Below are 19,174 nucleotides of genomic sequence, written 5' to 3' on the forward strand. Positions count from 1 at the left end.
CAGATCGATGGATTTCAGAGAAGAGGAAACTTTGAAGGCCTTTTTCTCAAAATGATGACTCAGTGACAGTCATTATATAATGTGACATATTTTGCTTAATATTTGGAGTACAAAAACAATCCTGATATCATTGGGCGCTTTCCCACCGGAGTACTTTTCCCAGGAATAGATCCGATAGTTCCTGGGATTTTGCGTTCACACCAAAAAGATCTGGAACTTGAACTTTTTTTGGCAAACCTTTTCACCCCTTTTTAGTCCCTGCTAGAGAGCAGGGACTTTCCTGGGGAGAAAAAAGTTCCAATATCTGATTGGCTGGGCAAATTGCAAACCACGCCCCGTAAAACTCAGAATTCTTTTTGTGAAGCCGCCTTTTTCTTTGCTCGCATCAGCATTATTAGCAATAGCCTAGCGCACCAACGGAGAGAGACTAACTTATGGCAACACAAACGAAAACATGGGAGCGGTGGAGTGATGAGGAGGTGTCGCCGCTTCTGGTGATTTAATCTGAAGCCAGTCCCCATCTCCGGGGACTTCCGGCCAGGGACTTCGTATGGCAGTATACGCCGTGAAGTTGTTTGCGGCCCGCCAGTAAACAAGAAGAAGAAGAGGAAGAGGAAGAAGAAGAGGAAGAGTCAGCGGCTTCCTCAGGGACTTATTCCGGTGTGTAGGTGATTTACTAGATAGTTCCAGGAAATACAAGTTCTGGGAACTATTCCTGGGAAAAGTACTTGGTGTGAAAGCGCCTATTAGAAAGCTAGCTATCTCCTCTTTCCAACAGTGTATTTCATTTCATTTCAAACCTTTATTTATCCAGGTGTATACAACTCAAAATGTATCTTCGGGTCAATGCGACTGATTTCAATAGAGCAAGTCACATATGTTATGTTAGCATACAGTCGTTAGCATTCAGCACAAAGCACTGATGTGCCTAAATGCAGATTTACACTCATGTCAACATTCTTTAGTGGATTAACAACTTTGTATGGGTTTTTCATTCATCAGCTCATCTTCTAGTCATTTTTTTATGTAACGCAAGGCAAGGCAACCTTTCTTATCCAAGTTTGAGTAAAATGTACAACTCTATTAAAACTGGTTTAACAGCAACCACCCTTGAGGTTATGTTAATACATTCATGTTGAAGATTTGAGGTTTGCTGAACCGTTTATCTGACCTTTCATTTTCACACACTGTTAGTGATATCCAAGAAATAATAGAAAATTAGATTTCAGTAAATGTCCAATGGGGCAGCACACGCTTTGACAACTTCCTTCACTTATTTCATTTAAAATACATGGACGTCCCACAGAAAAAATAAATTAAAAGACTGAGAAAGAAAATCTTAATGCATCCATATGTCCAGTTTGCATTCCAATTATATTCGTAAGTTATATAAACAAAATCCAGTTATAGCATGTGTGCATATGCCGGTTGTGTGAATGTGTGGGAGTGCATGGATTGGGCGGATATTGTCTGCCAATCTATTTCTCTGATGTGGGGCCAGATACCAAGGCATCTAACAACCCCCTGACGTACACACTCTCTCAAAGACGCCTCACCCCTATCCAACTTCAACTTGGCAGCCATTTACAGAGAAGCAATCTTCCTCATCATTAGGCCAGCCACCTTCTGTGAGAATACCAGGGGCAACGTGACCCATGCCTGTGCCAGCATCACCTTCTTCCTCCCATCATTCCCACTGCACCAACAAAGTCCAATACTCATTGTTTTTACCTGGTGCCATAGTCTGCCGCAATGTGCCCAGCAAGCATTTTACTGTCAGGGATTTACAAGAAGTGGCCAAGTTCAACACCAACCCGAATTAGGACACATTAAAAAAAATAATAAGATCATGGCAGGGCAAAAGCTCAGATTAGAATAGTTTTGGTAACCATTTGTTTGGAGAATATTTAGGTCATGATAGCAGCCTGTCCTCCTACAAAAAAACGACCAAATAGGTAGATTGTTTAAACAGCTTAGATTACGACCCATAGCAACGTTTTAAAGTGTAGCACCTCTAGTGGTCGTGTAAGAAACAACATGCTCCCGTTTATTTGTTTATTCACAAATAACCCTCTCTGGAAAATCCTAAATTGTAGAATAGTTTGGCCATTAAAATGCTTTTTGATTAGATTTCTAGCGAGAAGTGTATATTGTACTTTTAGAATCCACGTCCAGTGGAGTTGTACGATCTATAGTTTGATAGATATTTACGAAGATGATCTGAGGTCTCGTCAGGATAACGTGTATGCAACTTCCATGTGAAGTTAGCATGGGTGAAAACAGGAGCAGCACTAGTAGCACCAAAGTCCCTACTTGTAGGCTTTTTGATGAACTAGTGGCCCTCTGACCGTAGTAGTGACACTAAAAGTTTTACAAGTTAACTAGTGCGCTGCAAAAGCTCTGACATGTTAACTAGTTAGAAAAAAAAAGCAGAACTAGTTAACTAGTGGCATACATTGTTCTGCACTAATTAACTAGTAGCATCCAGAATCACTCACTAGTTAACTAGTAAAGGCAAAAAGTGAACTAGTTGACGCCTCTTTTGACCTTACTAGTTAACTAGTGGGGCTCAAAATGTCTACACGTTAACTGGTGAACCCTTTGCCCTTTACTAGTTAACTAGTAAGATACATTTAAATTCAACTAGTGAACTAGTGAGGCTTAACATGTTCACTAGTAGTAATAGTGGGTCCCAAGTGCGCACTAGTCACACTAGTTGCACAGAATGCTAATGGAGAGGAGGGGAAATAATACATTGAGGTCTCCTATTGGCCCTAAGCTAGAGCACTACCCAGCCCAAATAGTTTCTTAGAGCTTAAATGCACTATGTTTTAAAATACAGTCATATGACCATATTTACATAAATATAAAACAAAATATTTTTGTAATTATGATCATATGACTGTATATCAAATTAGGGAAGAACATTGAAGACTTTGTTCAAATTAGAAAGTTGCCTTAGGATTGCAGACACAGACAGGAATATAGATCCTCTTCAAAACATTTTATTAAGCTGCAATTTGAAAGGTGCTTGGATTAGAATAGCTCTGTGATAACAGAGGGAAAGTGATTGATATAAATATGGAAAAAACCTCTTCGGATCACAGCTTTCCTGAGAGGCTGAGAGATCGCCGTGACTTCTGTAAATATTCGCCCAAGGCACATTGTATAAAACTCCCCCATTACTTGGACTATTCCTTGCACCCCCTAGCATATATGGGCTCAGAACAGTCTCATAATACACACATGCACACAGAAGGATTCACACTTGTATTTCATGATCCGCAAAAGGATTCACACTTGTATTTCCGGATCCACACTTGTGTTTTTCAATGCACACACAAATCTGTTCCGTTTCATATACATGTAAATAAAATCCAAACACAGAACAAAGTTTTACATTTGTATTTTTGATCCACACATATTTGTTTTCCGTTTAAATACCCTGAACCTGCAAACACAAACCACTTTCTGTGCATGGATCGATGTGCATTCGTGTGTGGGTTTTTTGAGACTCCCCTGACGCTCACCCGATTCGTACTTGTAATTTCTCTCATCTAAAGCCAATCTACGGTGGCCCTGAGAGGCCAGGGTGCTGCAAATAAAAGAACGCTGCAAATAAAAAGAAACAGAAACGTCGTGCAAATAAAAATAAAACGGATACAACGGAAGTGAATTACCGGGGACTATTATTGCACATGCGTTTTTTTATGCGAGAGAAGAAGAAGGCTGGGGGATCTCCAGGAAACAACTTATGGGTAAGTTTATAATGTTAAAGTTACACAGGATGTAGATAATATCTGTCGCTGCCGTATTTATGACTTTAAATGACGTTATTTTGTGTGTGGGAGCAGATTATGTGTGTAGTGTATAATGTTAGTAGAACATAGCTTTGATCAAAACTGCAGAAAGCTATTTTCAAGTTGTTTGCTTGTCTGTGAAAACTGTTTGATTCTGCTCGATTTATCCGTGCAGCTTGAACCGTTTTAAATCTAGACTCACACACACACACACACACACACACACACACACACACACACACACACACACACACACACACACACACACACACGTACAATCCGCAAGCCATATCCGAAAGTACTTAGTACAAGAGCTGCAGCATTTTGAATCAGCTGAAGCGACTTGACTGACTTCTTGGTACACCCTGATAATAAGGAGTTACAATAATCCAGCCTTGAAGTAACAAATGCATGGACTAGTTTCTCTGCATCGTTTTGAGGCAAGATATGCCTGATTTTTGCAATGTTACGTAGATGGAAGTAGGCGGTCCTTAAAATTGATTTTATGTGGGTGTTAAAGGATAAATCCTGATCAAATATAACACCAAGATTCCTTACAGTCTCACTGGAGGCCAAATTAATGCCATCCATAGTTAGTATATCTTTAGATAATTTGTTTCGTAGATTCTTCGGGCCAAGTACAATAACTTCAGTTTTGGTCGTGTTTAACATAAAAAAATGTAAGGTCATCCACGTTTTTAAGTCCTTGAGGCAGTCTTGAATTTTATTTAGATGATTAATTTCATCAGGCTTGATTGATAAATATAGTTGAGTATCATCCGCATAACAATGAAAGTTTACAGAATTATTCCTTATAATATTGCCTAACGGAAGCATATATAGTGTGAACAAAATGGGTCCAAGCACTGAGCCCTGTGGCACTCCATGGCTAACTTTGGTTTGCATGGAAGATTCATCGTTGACACGTACAAACTGAGAGCATTCAGATAAATAGGACCTAAACCAGCCTAAAGCAGTTCCCTGTATGCCAACTACGTGCTCTAGTCTTTGCAATAGGATATCATGGTCGATAGTATCAAATGCAGCACTAAGATCGAGCAAGACAAGAATAGAGACAAGTCCCTTGTCTAAGGCTATTAGAATGTCATTTGTGACTTTAACCAGAGCTGTCTCTGTGCTATGTTGTGTTCTAAAGCCAGACTGAAAATCTTCAAATAAATCATAGTTTTTTAAGTAATCACACAGCTGTTTTGCGACTGCTTTCTCAAGAATCTTTGAGAGGAACGGAAGATTAGAAATAGGTCTATAGTTGGCTAAAACCTCTGGATCGAGGTTGTGCTTTTTAAGAAGCGGTTTTATCACTGCTACTTTGAATGATTGTGGAACATAGCCTGATAATAAAGACATATTCATAATATTTAATAAAGAAGTGCTAATTAATGGAAAAACTTCTTTTAACAGCTTAGTTGGAATCAGGTCTAAGATACACGTTGATGGTTTAGAAGAGAGAATCATTGAATTTAATGGTTCAAGGTTTATGGCTGAAAAGCATTCTAGTTTACTATCAAGTTTAATATTAGAACTTACGTTTCCGGGAGCTGTTGATAAAACTATACTGGTCAAAGGCAAGAGGTCATTGATTTAGTTTCTAAGAGTAACAATTTTATCGTTAAAAAAGCACATCAAATCATTACTACTGAGTGCTATGGGAATAGAAGGCTCAGTCGAGCTGTGGCTCTCTGTCAGCCTGGCTACAGTGCTGAAAAGAAATCTTGCATTATTCTTATTCTCATCTATTAATGAAGAGTAGTAGGCTGCTCTCGCTTTACGTAGTGCTTTCTTATATTCATTGAGAGTAATATGCCAAATTAAACGAGATTCTTCAAGTTTAGTGGAACGCCATATCCTTTCAAGTCGTCTCGACTTTTGCTTTATTTTGCGGGTTTCGGCATTAAGCCATGGAGCTAATCTATGTCGGTTTATTTTCTTCTTTTTCAAAGGAGCAACAGAGTCTAATTTTATTCGCAGCGCATCTGTAGCACTATCAACAACATGATCAATTTGGGGTGGTGTACATTTTGTATAAGTTTCCTCCCTTACATGCAGACATGCTATCGAGTTAAGTATTGGTGGAATCTCTTCCTTAAATTTGGCTATAGCACTAACAGATAGGTTTCTGCTGCAGGAGCTTTTGACTAATGCTTTGTAGTCTAGTAACAGTATTTCAAAAGTTACTAAGAAATGGTCGGATAAAGCAGGATTATGCGGTTCGACTAATAGTTTTTCAATTTCAATACCATAAGTAAGAACAAGGTTGAGAGTGTGATTATAGCAGTGGGTTGGTTTATTTACACTCTGACAGAAACCAACAGAATCTAATATAGAGTTAAATGCAACAGTAAGGCTATTTTTATCATCGTCAACATGAATATTAAAGTCACCTACGATAATTACTTTATCTGTTTTAAGTACCAAAGTTGATAAAAACTCAGAGAATTCTGATAAGAATACTGAATAAGGACCTGGTGCACGGTACACTGTAACAAATAAGATTGGCTGCAAAGTTTTCCAGGTCGGATGCGTAAGACTAAAAACGAGGCTTTCAAAGGAGGTATAATTTAACTTTTGTTTAGGATTGATAAGTAAACTTGAGTCAAAGATTGCTGCAACTCCACCTCCTCGGCCCGTTCCTCGGGCAATATGAGTATTGATATGGCTGGGTGGAGTGGCCTCATTTATGCTGACATATTCTTCATGTCTCAACCAAGTTTCAGTGAGACACCATATATCAATATTATAATCTGATATTAAATCATTTACCAATATTGCTTTAGATGCTAGAGATCTTATGTTTAAGAGACCACATTTAATCTTCCTGTTTTTTTGCACTGTAGTAGTTGTTACATTTACTTTTATTAGGTTATTATGTATGACACCTCTATTAGGTTTTACCTTAAATTGTCCTTGGGCAGACACACACACCGTTAATATTGGGTATTTTATCGGGTTCGGGATTCCTATGGATGACTGCCTAGGAGAGAGCGCAGAGAAGCGTGTAAGACTGCGACTCTGCCTCCTGGTCTCAACTCCAGTTTGTCATGGATTAAGTCCACAAAGCCCTGAAATGTTTGCCGAAATGAGATTTGCACCTTCCAAAGTAGGATGAATGCCGTCTCTCTTAATCAGACCAGGTTTTCCCCAGAAGGCTGTCCAATTATTTACGAAGCCCACATTGTTTGCTGGGCACCACCAAGACAACCAGCGCTGAAATGATGACATGCGGCTATACATGTCATCATTGATCAGATTGGGGAGGGGACCAGAGAAGATTACGGTGTCCGACATTGTTTAAGCATAACTACACACCGACGCCACATTAAGTTTGGTGCATTCTGATTGGCGTAAACGAACATCATTACCACCGACGTGAATAACAATCCTACTGTATTTACGTTTATTTTTAGCCAGCAGTTTAAGATGCGCCTCAACGTCGCCCGCTCTGGCCCCCGGAATGCATGTGACTGTGGAGGCTTCGGTCTCTAAATTCACGTGTCTCATAATAGAGCTACCAATAACCAGAGTTGGCTTCTCAGCGGGTGTCTCGCTGAGTGGGGAATATCTGTTAGATACGTGAACGGGTTGGTGGGGACCTGCGGGTTTCGCGTTATGCCCCTTCTGAACAGTCACCCAATCTCCCTGCTGCTCGGGAGTTGCCGGGGGACGGCTAAGAGGAGCTACCTTTTGCCGGTCTGCACCGGCTAACATGGGCTTTACTGTAGCTGAGTTATTTTCTAAGAGGCGGAGCCGGGCTTCTATGGCTATGATTCCCGCCTCCAATCTAACAACTATACTACATTTAACACATGTATCGGTACCAGTAAAGGAGGTAGGGAAGTAACCAAACATGAGACAGTTAGAGCAGGAAATAGCACCCGAGGGTGGGGAAAGAGCCATGGCTAGCTATCAAGCTAAAGTAGCTACCGTTAGCAAACCCAAAAAGAGTGTAGGCAACTGTGGAGTTACAGTCGTTAAGAGAAGGAGAGTTGTGAGTGCTTAAGCTGTAGTAACGTGTGATTACAACGTCAGGCAGTTGCCGTGATCAAGAGTTTTAAAACGATCGATTAAGTTAAGATAATAAGCTATCAGCAACAGAACAGGCACACGGGATACCCGGAGATGACAACAACAACCGGAAGTTACAACATGCTTACCGCAATAGTGGTCCGTGTAGAAACAATGGCAAGTGGATGCAGTTAACATTTAACATGGTCATAATTTATCTGATGACAGGGTGGACCAGCAATCACTTTCTGAGATAACTGCAAACCTGGCCCTAGAGATTGACCATCGAGCTGTCAGCAGATTTAACATCTGTCGCTCGAACATCTGGGATGGAGCAGTCAGAGGATTCAAAAGAGCAACATTCTCAGAAAAGAAAGACATCCTGGTGAAATTCTCTGACGATGAAGGATGGTTTGAGGAAGGTCTCGATACAAGTGGCCCCAAGAGAGAATTCCTCTCCATTCTCATGAAAGAGCTGAACAAACGGCCCATATTTGATAGACCAGTGGAGAGCCGCTACCTGGTCTACAATTCAACAGGTTCTGTTTTGTGTATAATGTTTTAAAAGAACCCATATTTCAACCTTGCAGTGTTTAAAAATATGGAAACTGATTTAATATTTCTTTATTCTGCATTATCTTGGACAGCTATCAGAGAGGATGAGTATTATTTAGCAGGGAAGATGATTGCTGTGTCCATTGTGCATGGTGGACCTGGTCCTAATTTTCTGTCAGAGGATCTGGTCAGCTACATCTCAGGGCAGAGCAGTTTCAAGGCATCTGTCGGAGACATTACAGATGAGGAGATAGGGAAAGTCCTACAAGAGGTATGAGAAGGGTGTGAAATTCTAGAATAGGTAAAGAGAGAGTTTTGTCCACTTAAACCATTCTTTCAAGATATACTTCTGTCATTAAAAATTTTTATAATTACGTGTCATATTTGAAATGTGTGGGACTCTGTTATCTCTTCTTTTAGATTCAGAATTCATCCTCAGTGGAGATCCTTCAGGACTTGATGATACGGAACAGTGCCATGTTGCAGACTGCTGGGTGCTTCAAACATGTCAGGTCATGTGAAGAAAAAAAAATGATAGTAGAGGATTACCTGAAGTGGTACATAATCCACAGGAACAACACTGCAATCGAAAGGTAGGTTTTTGTATTTCATTGTTATTGCTAAAATAATTATGAAAAACGTGCTGCTGTTGTCCCATTTTCTTGCTTACTTACTTCTACATGATGCACATGTATCTTTGCATGCATCTTTTAATTGTATTTTAGATTCAAGGCTGGACTTGAAAGTTTGCAGTTTCTGAAAGCTCTGCAGCAGCATCCGACGGTCCTGACCCCTGCTCTCTGTCATGCCGATGTGAAGCTGTCTGCTGCAGAGATGGAAAATCTGTTCCAGCCTGAATTTAGTCAACAGGGAAGCAACAGAAGGGCTCAGGAAGAGAAAGCTATGAGTTACTGGGCAGACTATCTTCTCGATTGTGAAGGTTAGTCAATTTGCTCTTGTCTGATTTTTATACACACAGATTATAAAAAGTTCCGGTGTTGATGTAGATAGTATTTACTGTCAATTGATTCGAATGTTCTCTACTTTTTAGAAAATGACAGCTCAGTGACCTTGGAGGAGGTGTTAATGTTCGCTACAGGTGTGCCATGTGTGCCTCCTGCTGGTATGAGTCCTCTGCCACGCCTTCAGTTCCTATGTTCAACAACATCAACATTCCCAATGGCAAATACCTGTGCCAACATTTTAAAGCTTCCTCTTTTGGACACTTATGGTGCCTTCAAAGCCAACATGAACTTTGGCATTAATAATTCCCCCGGCTTTTGGTGCCTTTAAACAATTAAATAACTAGTGGTAAAAGTTAATGTTGCCACACACAGTACACAGTCCGTTGTTTTAATGTTGCGGTCTGTCAGACCAAAATGTTGTGACGTAAGAGAGATGTGAGTATTTTTCATGACAGATTTGTCCTATTTCATATCTAACATGTGAACAACACCACACATTTGTATTGTATTGTTATTGTATTCTCGTTAGGTAGGTAAGGTAGACCGTGGTTAAATCAAGAGTTCAGAACATGTGTTAAGATGTTTTACAAATATTTACATAAACAGTAAATAAAGACTGCAAAAGGCACCTTGTCGTGCAAATGTGCCAATTTTGTTTTGCCCATTTTATCAACATGTTTTTACATGGACTTTGTGAAAGAGTAAAGCTGAATGACTCTTCATTAAATGGTTTAAAAGTGTTTCATTTTAAAGTAAGGACTTGTTTTTCTACGTATAGCATGTATGTTACACACTCGCTACAAAGATGACACGGCTGTAGCTGGTTCACAAGATTTTATTCTCAGATCCACTGTGAAAACAGAAATAACAGTAGCATATGTGACTGATGCAATGAATGAATGTTATTGTTGATTCATCAATTTGTTATAGGCTGTGTCTGAAATCACTCAATACTCCCTATATAGAATTCCCTATATAGGGAGTAGGGAGTAGTGAATGAGAGTGATTTCGGACACGCCTTGGTCTTTAAAATGTCAGAAAGTGAAGCCTCACAGAGAACAAATTAATCCAGCAAATATTCACATTTTAGAGGCTGGAACCTGCTTATATTCAAAACAAAATTAAAATCAATTACCAAAATATTAGGTGTATCATTTTCTGACGATCGACCATTCAACTGATAACACGGATGTAACACTAAACATGTTTTACAAAATACATGAATATGCTGTATGTTTATTTAAACAAAGAAAGGTTTCAGTCTAATGACTTATGCAAAGATACAAGCTGAATATTTCACTGGACTTATCTACTCAGAATTGCAGCATTCTAAATAATATTCAACCTACATTGGAAACTCTGGGGGGCTGGTGGGGCAATGTATTCTACACTCCAGAAATGTTTTTCATGGAAATGTAATTCTGAACAGCAGCTGTCCAGTTCACTGGTGGAGCCAACCCACTCCGTCTTTGCAAGTCCACAAAATGCATCTCCAGATTCTCATCACCACGCAAATTGTACTGGGATGATGCTTGCATGATGCCATCAAAGTGGTGTAGGGCTTCCCAGGACACTGGAAATCCACACTCCCTTCCGCCAAACCTAAGAGCAGTCATAAATTGAAACATTATGAGTCAAGTGATTACAAATGGATCATTTAACCCCCCAAACATGCTAGATAAGCATAATAACTAAAACTCCCTTGAGTCAGTTCTTCGTTAATTAAATCCTAAACAAAGAGCTTCGACTTGAGAAGTTAATCTCAGGTTGACAGCAGCTCTTTCAGTCAAATATGGTCCTTCTACTCACTTTCTAACACAACGTACTTTTTGGAATTGAGTAAGATAAATCGACAGAATAGCTTTGGACATTTTCTGATTTAGGTTTTGTGTTGGAATCCATTTTTAGTCGTTTAAGACTTGAAATCATTTTTGAAATAATGAGTTTTCAGACTAAATGAATCACGTTATTTATCAAGTGACAAACTTGTCATATTGGGCTGATACACCAAATTATATGAAGTCAGATATATTTTAAAGTAATATTACCAAACAATTTGAATACAAACCTGTGAGGCAGGTGGTACATGGCATCAGGTTTACCTGATGGACACTGAGACAAGCGAACAGGTCGGATGGGGTAGTTGTTCCACAGCTGTCTGTACTCATCGAGGTCTTTTTGTAAGATGCCCAAAAACACATATCGCAGCAGACATTTGTGCTCATGGCTCCCATTGAAGAGGTGCCTCTCTCTAAGGTCACTGAAGAGCTCGATCAAGAACTGAGTCCTAACGGTGGAATTCAAAACTTTTGTATTTCATGAAAAAAAGACAACTTCAAGTAAAAAGTCACAATATTTTGCTAAAAAGTCACAATATTTTTAGAAATGTTGTACATTTCTTGGTGCGCTCCTACATTATTTCATTTGGGAGCACATAAACTCCCTTGGGAAAATGTTAGTGTACAGCTCTAATGTAATTTCTCAATTTTTTCAATTTTTTTCATCCAGATAGATTTAAAGTATTTGGGCACCTCTGTACTATATACAAACACACACACACACAAACACATACATTATTGGACCTGACCTTAAAAGGCTATACCTTTGCTTTCTGAAGAAAGATCACCAACTCTCGATGCGCTGGTTTGCAGTTGAGGTACCATACATGTGACTGAGGGCTCCTGCAAAATTATCTGTGTGTTGAGATCGTTTTCAGTTCCACAGTCAGTGCGAAGGCGGGCTGGAAGTAGTCCAAACTCCGATACACACTGCAGGTAATACTGCGCAATGATGCCCGGATCGTTGTTAGTGCTGCCACTCCTGAGCCACATAACTTTCCTTGAAAAGCCGTCGATGCAGCCACTGATGGCAATACCAAAGGGTTTAAGTTTATCATATCCATCAGCGTACCACACTTGGTTTGGTCCTGCTGTGACGTATCCCTTTCGGACAAACCTTCGCCTGGAACGAAGTTGAACACCAGATGGATCCAGTCTGGAAATCGTCTGTCTAACATCCTCCCTTTTTACTGTCAGGTGATACTTTTGTTGCAATGTCTGCCACATAGCTCTGTAACCCAACAGCCGACCCGAGCCTCTCAGTTCATGTGCAACAGTTTGGTGTACAGTGCCAATGGGAGTGTAGTCTGTCCTTCTTATTAAGCCAGCGTTCTGTAGCCTCCTCTTTAAGGTCCTCAGACTAAGAAAAATGTTGTGTCTTTTTTCTAGAAAATCAAGTATCACTTCATAAGCATGTCCCTCCGTGAAGTACTTGTGGATGAGGCCTGCCTCGATTCCTTCATTAGATTATGTGACTGAAGGGAAAAGACAACAGTTTCATTAGGAATGAAACTTAATAACAAAAAACCTATTAAGAAAAAAATGAAAATGTATCAGTAAAGAGGAAAATACCTGAACTGTTTGATGCATAAGTGTATGTTTTCAGTATGTTCAATGCGTGAACAATTCCAGACATGAGGAGCAAAAAATAAGAGAAATAAACAGGCAAAGGACAAAATATTGGGATACTTACATAATTGGTAAGGATAAAAATACATATCAATCTAGAGGTAGCGAACAAAAAGGTACCCTTTTAATGCCTGTATTTGTGCATAAACGCATCAGAAGGCTCAACCCTCAGCACATGAAGGAGCACATAATTGGTCAACTTTGGTATTTCACCTGATTTTTTTACTTGTTGGCATTTTTTTTTATCAGTAGTTCTAAATCATGTTGAAATTGCCATGACTGACAATAATATGTGTATAGCATATATTAAAATGGCAACAAATCATATACAAATAAGACATTATCACTGTAATGGTGAAATTCTTGACTTTTAAGGAGGAGCTTACCATCTTCGAGAAGGGGAGCCAAACATTCAATGTTGCTGCCACAGGAGCCGCACAACCTCCCAAAACACCCACCAGTCCAACAATATGGACAATACATTGCCTGTGGAAAAGGAGCAATGTGAATGTTATTCATTTGCAATGAAGTAACAGCTACTTGGTAAGCTATTGCAGCAGGTAATGTTACCTGCAAACAGCTGACACTAATTTAACAGCAGATATCAGCTGCAATCACTTAATATCTGAACCATGCATCTACAATGTCAAAATACATTAAAAAAAAGAAAGAAAGATTTAAAGCCAGTAAACTTTCCAAAGGAAGCACGTCTTGGACAGGATAGAGACCCTTCTCTATCTCTAAGCAGGATAAGAGACCCTCATTTATCTCTAGACAGGCACATTTAGATGACATGTTGATGGAGTCAAGATTGACTACAGGATGTTAGTGAAGATCTATACTTGTATGTATTCAATATAGGGCTGGGCAACGATTATAACGCGTTAACTTGCCCAGCCCTAATTCAGTAAAAGTTGTTCCTTCAGAGCATGTTGAGGAGAGGACCCGAGCTCGTCTGTTGAATAAAGGCATATTCAACTTACTTTGTGTGTCTTAGCAACATCTTTAAGTCCCGGTCGGCTCAGATCCGTTTGTTTAGAAAACAGCTAACGTTAGCAGATAAAAGTAGCTATGTTCTACTAACATTATACACTACACACATAATCTGCTCCCACACACAAAATAACGTCATTTAAAGTCATAAATACGGCAGCGACAGATATTATCTACATCCTGTGTAACTTTAACATTATAAACTTACCCATGAGATGTTTCCTGGAGATCCCCCAGACTTCTTCTTCTCTCGCATAAAAAACCGCATGTGCATCAGCAATAATAGTCTCCGGTAATTCACTTCCGTTGTGCCTTTTTTATTTGCATCGCAGCGTTTTTATTTGCGCGGCGTTTCTGTTCCTTTTTATTTGCAGCGTTGTTTTTATTTGCAGCACCCTGGCCTCTCAGGGCCACCGTACCAATCAGATGTCTCCTCCAGTCTAAGCCAATCACATGAGCGCGCCCCCACTAGGGTATGATTTCTTGCGTTCATGACACTTCATATACGCATTTTGCGCAGTCCGGTCAGCTCGCTAAACAGAGGGCGGAGCTTCAGGTGATCATGCAGAGCTGCGTGTCTCCGTCAGACTCTGATCTCTCTCTCGCGTCTGGTTACATTTCACTCGCGTTTATGTCCATATCGATCAGATCCAGCTCTCCTGATCGGCCTTTATAGGGAGCACCGATCAAACTATTTAGAGTGAATATCGGCCGATAATGACCGGCGGGGCTCCCCCCCGTTGACAGTTCACTGTCTAGTACTGGCTTCGTAGTGCACTGATCGATTAGGCTAAGCTAACCTGTAGCTGCTCCCTCAACACTCACAACAACTTCATACAGACATAAATAAAGCAGCTGTATTCGCCACACAGGAAACACAAATTTTAAATGGTTTTGCCTGCCATTTTTGTGTACACACAAGCTTTCATCAATGGTTCGGAAAGTGGCGCTGTACCTTAATAATATAAAGGCTTGTATTTGCGTGCATTTCCTGTTCGGAAAGTGGCAATGTACTGAGAGTGGAGGTGTCCTGAATGAGATTAGCGGCTCCATGGACCTGTCAGCTCCGGACTGCGCAAAATGCGTACATGAAGCGCTACGTCATGAACGCAATACATCTACCCTCGTGAGGGCGCGCTCATGTGATTGGCTTAGAATTGAGGAGACATCTGATTGGCTATAGATAGAAAAAATTACAAGTACGAATCGGCTGACCCTCAGGGGAGTCTCAAAAAACCCACACACGAATGCACAGCGATCCTTGCACAGAAAGCGGTTTGTGTTTGCAGGTTCAGAGGTTTTAAACGGAAAAAACAAATATGTGTGGATCAAAAATACACATTTAAAACTTTTTTCTGAATTTGGATTTTATTTACATGTATATGAAACGGAACACATTTGTGTGTGCATTGAAAAACGTGTGGATCCGGAAATACAAGTGTGAATCCTTTTGCGGATCATGAAATACAAGTGTGAATCCTTCTGTGTGCATGTGTGTATTATGAGACTGTTCTGAGCCCATAAGCATAAGCCCGAATGGTGAAAACCACAGTGCAGCACTAACTTGCACTTGTTGTCATAACAAGATCGCCAGGACACCAGTAGCGATGGGAAAATCGGGAGTGTTGTTCAATTTGTGTGTTGTGGACATGTGTGCGTGCATGAAAATGTAAGTGCCTTTGGTCAATAGAGGGCAGCATAGGCCTGCTAATTGTGCCATTTCTTTGTCTGCCTGGTTTGCTGCGTAAGGGTGTCACTAGTCATTGTCCCTCTGTAGGCTATTACATGTTTGTTCATACCTGTTTATCTTTATGTTAAAGATACCACACCCATTCACACACCCATTCAATTACCATTGCATGTATATTCACTACACTTGAATCAATAAAGTAGTTAAACTGGAACAGCCTGTGGAAAGCCAATCTTCCTTGCACATCCGTCGCCAACACCTTCTGACACAGGACTGGAAAATCTAGCTGCAGCATGACCTGTATACTTTTGCACGCCGTGTTCCCAACACACATATTGAGAGGTTGTTTATCTTCATAGGGATCTATCGTTACCCTGATTTTAAGATCTGTCCAGTGTGTCAGCTTTATTAATTTCATGAGCACCGCTGATAAAATGTCCCATGATCATATCCGCTAATTTTGTGTCTTCAGTGCCGGTGTTCTCACACACAAGCATATGCACACTCGCACCAACAAAAACACACACACAAAACGGAGCAAAGCAAAAACAGAAACATGTATTTTTCTAGGCAAAACATACACTGACTGATTTCCACGGACAATAGTTTAACAGTATACATTGAATACCCGACTGATGCACCTCACGTCTTCGAGACGTTGCTAAAAACATTGCGCTCTCCCTCACATATCTGAACTCACCAATCAGAATCTGGGTCCCGCCTGCTTCATTTGCACATGGCTCGCTAGTGAACCACGTTTAGGCCATAAGAAATGTGACTAGTTAACTAGTGGATACATATGAAAGCTTACACGTTAACTAGTGAAGGCAACAAATAACATATATATACACAATATACGTATATATACATGGTACTAGTTAACTAGTTGCCGCCTCTTTTGACCTTACTACACTGAACAAAAATATAAATGCAACACTTTTGTTTTTGCTCCCATTTTTCATGAGATGAACTCAAAGATCTAAAACATTTTCTACATACACAAAATAACCATTTCTCTCAAATATTGTTCGTAAATCTGAACAAATCTGTGAAAGTGAGCACTTCTCCTTTGCCGAGATTATCCATCCCACCTCACAGGTGTGGCATATCAAGATGCTGATTAGACAGCATGATTATTGCACAGGTGTGCCTTAGGCTGGCCACAATAAAAGGCCACTCTGAAACGTGCAGTTTTGGTCAGGGTAATGTTGTGAATCGAGTGGCCCATGGTGGTGGTGGGGTTATGGTATGGGCAGGCGTATGTTATGGACGATGAACACTGGCCACTCGATTCACAACATTACCCTAACCCTAACCCTCACACCAGATACTGACTGGTTTTCGGACCCCCCCAGACCCCCCCAATAAAGCAAAACTGCACGTTTCAGAGTGGCCTTTTATTGTGGCCAGCCTAAGGCACACCTGTGCAATAATCATGCTGTCTAATCAGCATCTTGATATGCCACACCTGTGAGATGGGATGGATTATCTCGGCAAAGGAGAAGTGCCCACTATCACAGATTTTTTCAGATTTGTGAACAATATTTGAGATAAATGGTTATTTTGTGTATATAGAAAATGTTTTAGATCTTTGAGTTCATCTCATGAAAAATGGGAGCGTCCACTAGATACACTAGTACACTTGTTTTTACCTTACTAGTTAACTAGTTACACACACTTTCTCACTAGTTAACTAGTGAAGCCTTAGAGGAGTCACTAGTAAACTAGTGACACAGATTTTTTTCTTACCAGTGAGGTTCTGTTATAAACATGTTAGACTTTGGCTTTTTCTTAAACCACTGAATATTTTGAGCCCACTAGTTGTGGTTATCTTCTCTCTAGTTCAACACAATGACTTGTGTGTGCAACTAGTTGCACGCACATGTCAACTAGTTGCCGTTTTTTAATTATAATCTGACATAAGAGATTAGGGATAAAGAGTTAGTTTCAATAAAAAAAAAAAAGAGGCTGGAGCCAATCATACAAATAATTAAACCTCTCTGGAGTAAAACAAACAAGCAAGGTTCTAAAAGGCTTAAAAGGCTAGAGAGCACTCAAGGGTGACGCCGTGTCAGTAAACACCTGAAAATCAAGCACTGAGCAATAAAACCAAGGGCTTTAGATACAAGGCTAAACGAGATTAGTTTCAGGTGTTGCTGGGACTTCTCCGTCCTCTGTGTAGCTATGTAGCATATGTAGTTCTAAAATGTTGCCAACACTATTGAATTTGAAATATATTTCGTAAAGTATTATCTTGATTTTTTCTCAAAATGCGAAATTTAACAATTAGGTGGAGGCTTTAAATAAGCCCAATGGATTTTCTGCCTCTCCTTGCATTTTGTATTCAGTTTTGTATACATTTTATAAAACAATAAACTAAAACTGAAATAAGTGTGTGGAAGTGTTAAACTGTGTGTGAAAGTGTTAATCTGAAGGATCCATTCTGATGACATTTGTTGTGTTATTGTCTCATTACTCTACTCTGATTCAAACTGAATTCGTCCAATAGTGTTTTCAGAAAGAATTCTTATAAAAAAATAGAACATGGTGACCATCTGTTTGTTATCCTTACACTGAAAACCAATATGTTTCTGTTTAATTTAATAATTTGCATTTACCTTTGTTTTACATTAAGATTGACATTACTTGAATTAGTTAATTCTATAGAGCTGTTACAAATTGCAGAACAGGAAACAGGAGTGCTTTAATTTATCTTCCATGCTACCAGGCTCACATCCCTGTCCAGATCTCTCAGATATGCTCCCAGAGAATCTGGGCCACTTTCCCAACATTTCCTCCTAGCCGTCAAACCCCCCGAGAACCACCCCTTTAAAGGACACCCTTGCGATATATATTTTTCCCTTTTAACATCTTTATGTTGACTCTCTCACTTGCTCACGGTCTCTCATTCCTTCCCAGATCATTATATGTGTCCTCATGCTCAACTGTATGATCCTGGTGATGAAAACAAAAAAATATCGTCACTGTTTTTCATCATATCCCCACATCTCCCTTGGTGTTTCATTTGCCGCCAAGCAGAGTTTCGGGCCATTGCTTGTATGTAGTGCGGGGCTTCTCTCTGAGCAGCAGTGGGATATCCATACAGCACAGAGCTCACACTGTGTTTTGTTTTCCCCCTTTTCTACGAGGCTGTTTGCATTCATCTCCCCCGCCTAGTCAGCGCGCCGTCGCCCGGTTGTAGCTGAGAGAAAACGTACTCCTGCACCCTCTCAGGCCAACTAATTATGGACTTTGATTATTCCCATTTTGTTTTACTGAGTGCGCCGCCGTCGCCAACAGGCGGGCCGGCAGAAAGGCCAGCACCATTGATTGTCTCAGTTTCGGGCCTAATTGAGCCAAATGGGAATGGCTGTTGCCAGAGTTCACTCTTCTCCAGTGTTTACATGCTGATCCACCAGAGAGACATTCATTACCGGCTCGCTGAAAACTCCTCCAGACAAGCTCACACACACACACACTCACATTTTGTAGTCATATTGATAAAGGGTTGAAGTTCTCAGAGGGCTTCGCATACAGCTGGGCCTGCAGATGCTACTGGGAATTAATGCTGTTTTCTAATGGTGCTCGGGTCTACATCACACAACCATTATTTCTACTTTCTCTCTTACATCACAGCCTGAATGTTAGCTTCTGTTCAACCCACACTGGCTTATAATTGCA

General features: G+C 40.2%; 2 protein-coding genes across 8 annotated transcripts in view; one reads left to right on the plus strand and one right to left on the minus strand.

The window, feature by feature from the left end:
• The window catches only part of LOC307029087 (G2/M phase-specific E3 ubiquitin-protein ligase-like), a 39,789-nt gene extending 29,706 nt beyond the window's left edge, over positions 1-10,083 (plus strand). Inside the window, exons 1-4 of one of the 2 annotated variants that reach the window (XR_013805218.1) lie at positions 2,483-8,362; positions 8,471-8,971; positions 9,104-9,318; positions 9,430-10,083. Coding sequence is in view for 1 of the 2 variants with exons in the window: in XM_079664695.1 (XP_079520821.1) it covers positions 8,799-8,971; positions 9,104-9,318; positions 9,430-9,671 (630 nt within the window). In the remaining variant the exon portion in view is untranslated. Of the gene's footprint in view, positions 1-2,482; positions 8,363-8,470; positions 8,972-9,103; positions 9,319-9,429 lie in introns of those variants that run through there. The other variant, XM_079664695.1, reaches the window with a different exon arrangement.
• Positions 10,084-10,547: 464 nt separating this feature from the next.
• On the minus strand, positions 10,548-14,244 carry LOC307029531 (uncharacterized protein). 6 transcript variants are annotated; one of them, XR_013805373.1, is made up of 5 exons: positions 14,012-14,236; positions 13,197-13,296; positions 11,946-12,656; positions 11,446-11,630; positions 10,548-10,945 (listed from the first exon to the last, which is right to left on the minus strand). XR_013805373.1 is itself a non-coding variant. In XM_079665618.1 (5 exons), the coding sequence occupies exons 3-5, from the start codon at positions 12,406-12,408 to the stop codon at positions 10,729-10,731; spliced, it is 918 nt and encodes a 305-aa protein (XP_079521744.1). In that variant the 5' UTR covers positions 12,409-12,709; positions 13,197-13,296; positions 14,012-14,244; the 3' UTR covers positions 10,548-10,728. The 6 variants fall into 6 exon arrangements, 2 of the variants coding, with proteins under 2 accessions (XP_079521744.1, XP_079521743.1); XR_013805374.1 differs by having other exon boundaries at positions 11,412-11,630; XM_079665618.1 differs by having other exon boundaries at positions 11,412-11,649; positions 11,946-12,709; positions 14,012-14,244.
• Between the last annotated feature and the right edge of the window lie 4,930 nt (positions 14,245-19,174).

This window comes from Notothenia rossii, assembly GCF_949606895.1.
Source record: "Notothenia rossii genome assembly, chromosome: 2".
Taxonomy (NCBI): domain Eukaryota; kingdom Metazoa; phylum Chordata; class Actinopteri; order Perciformes; family Nototheniidae; genus Notothenia; species Notothenia rossii.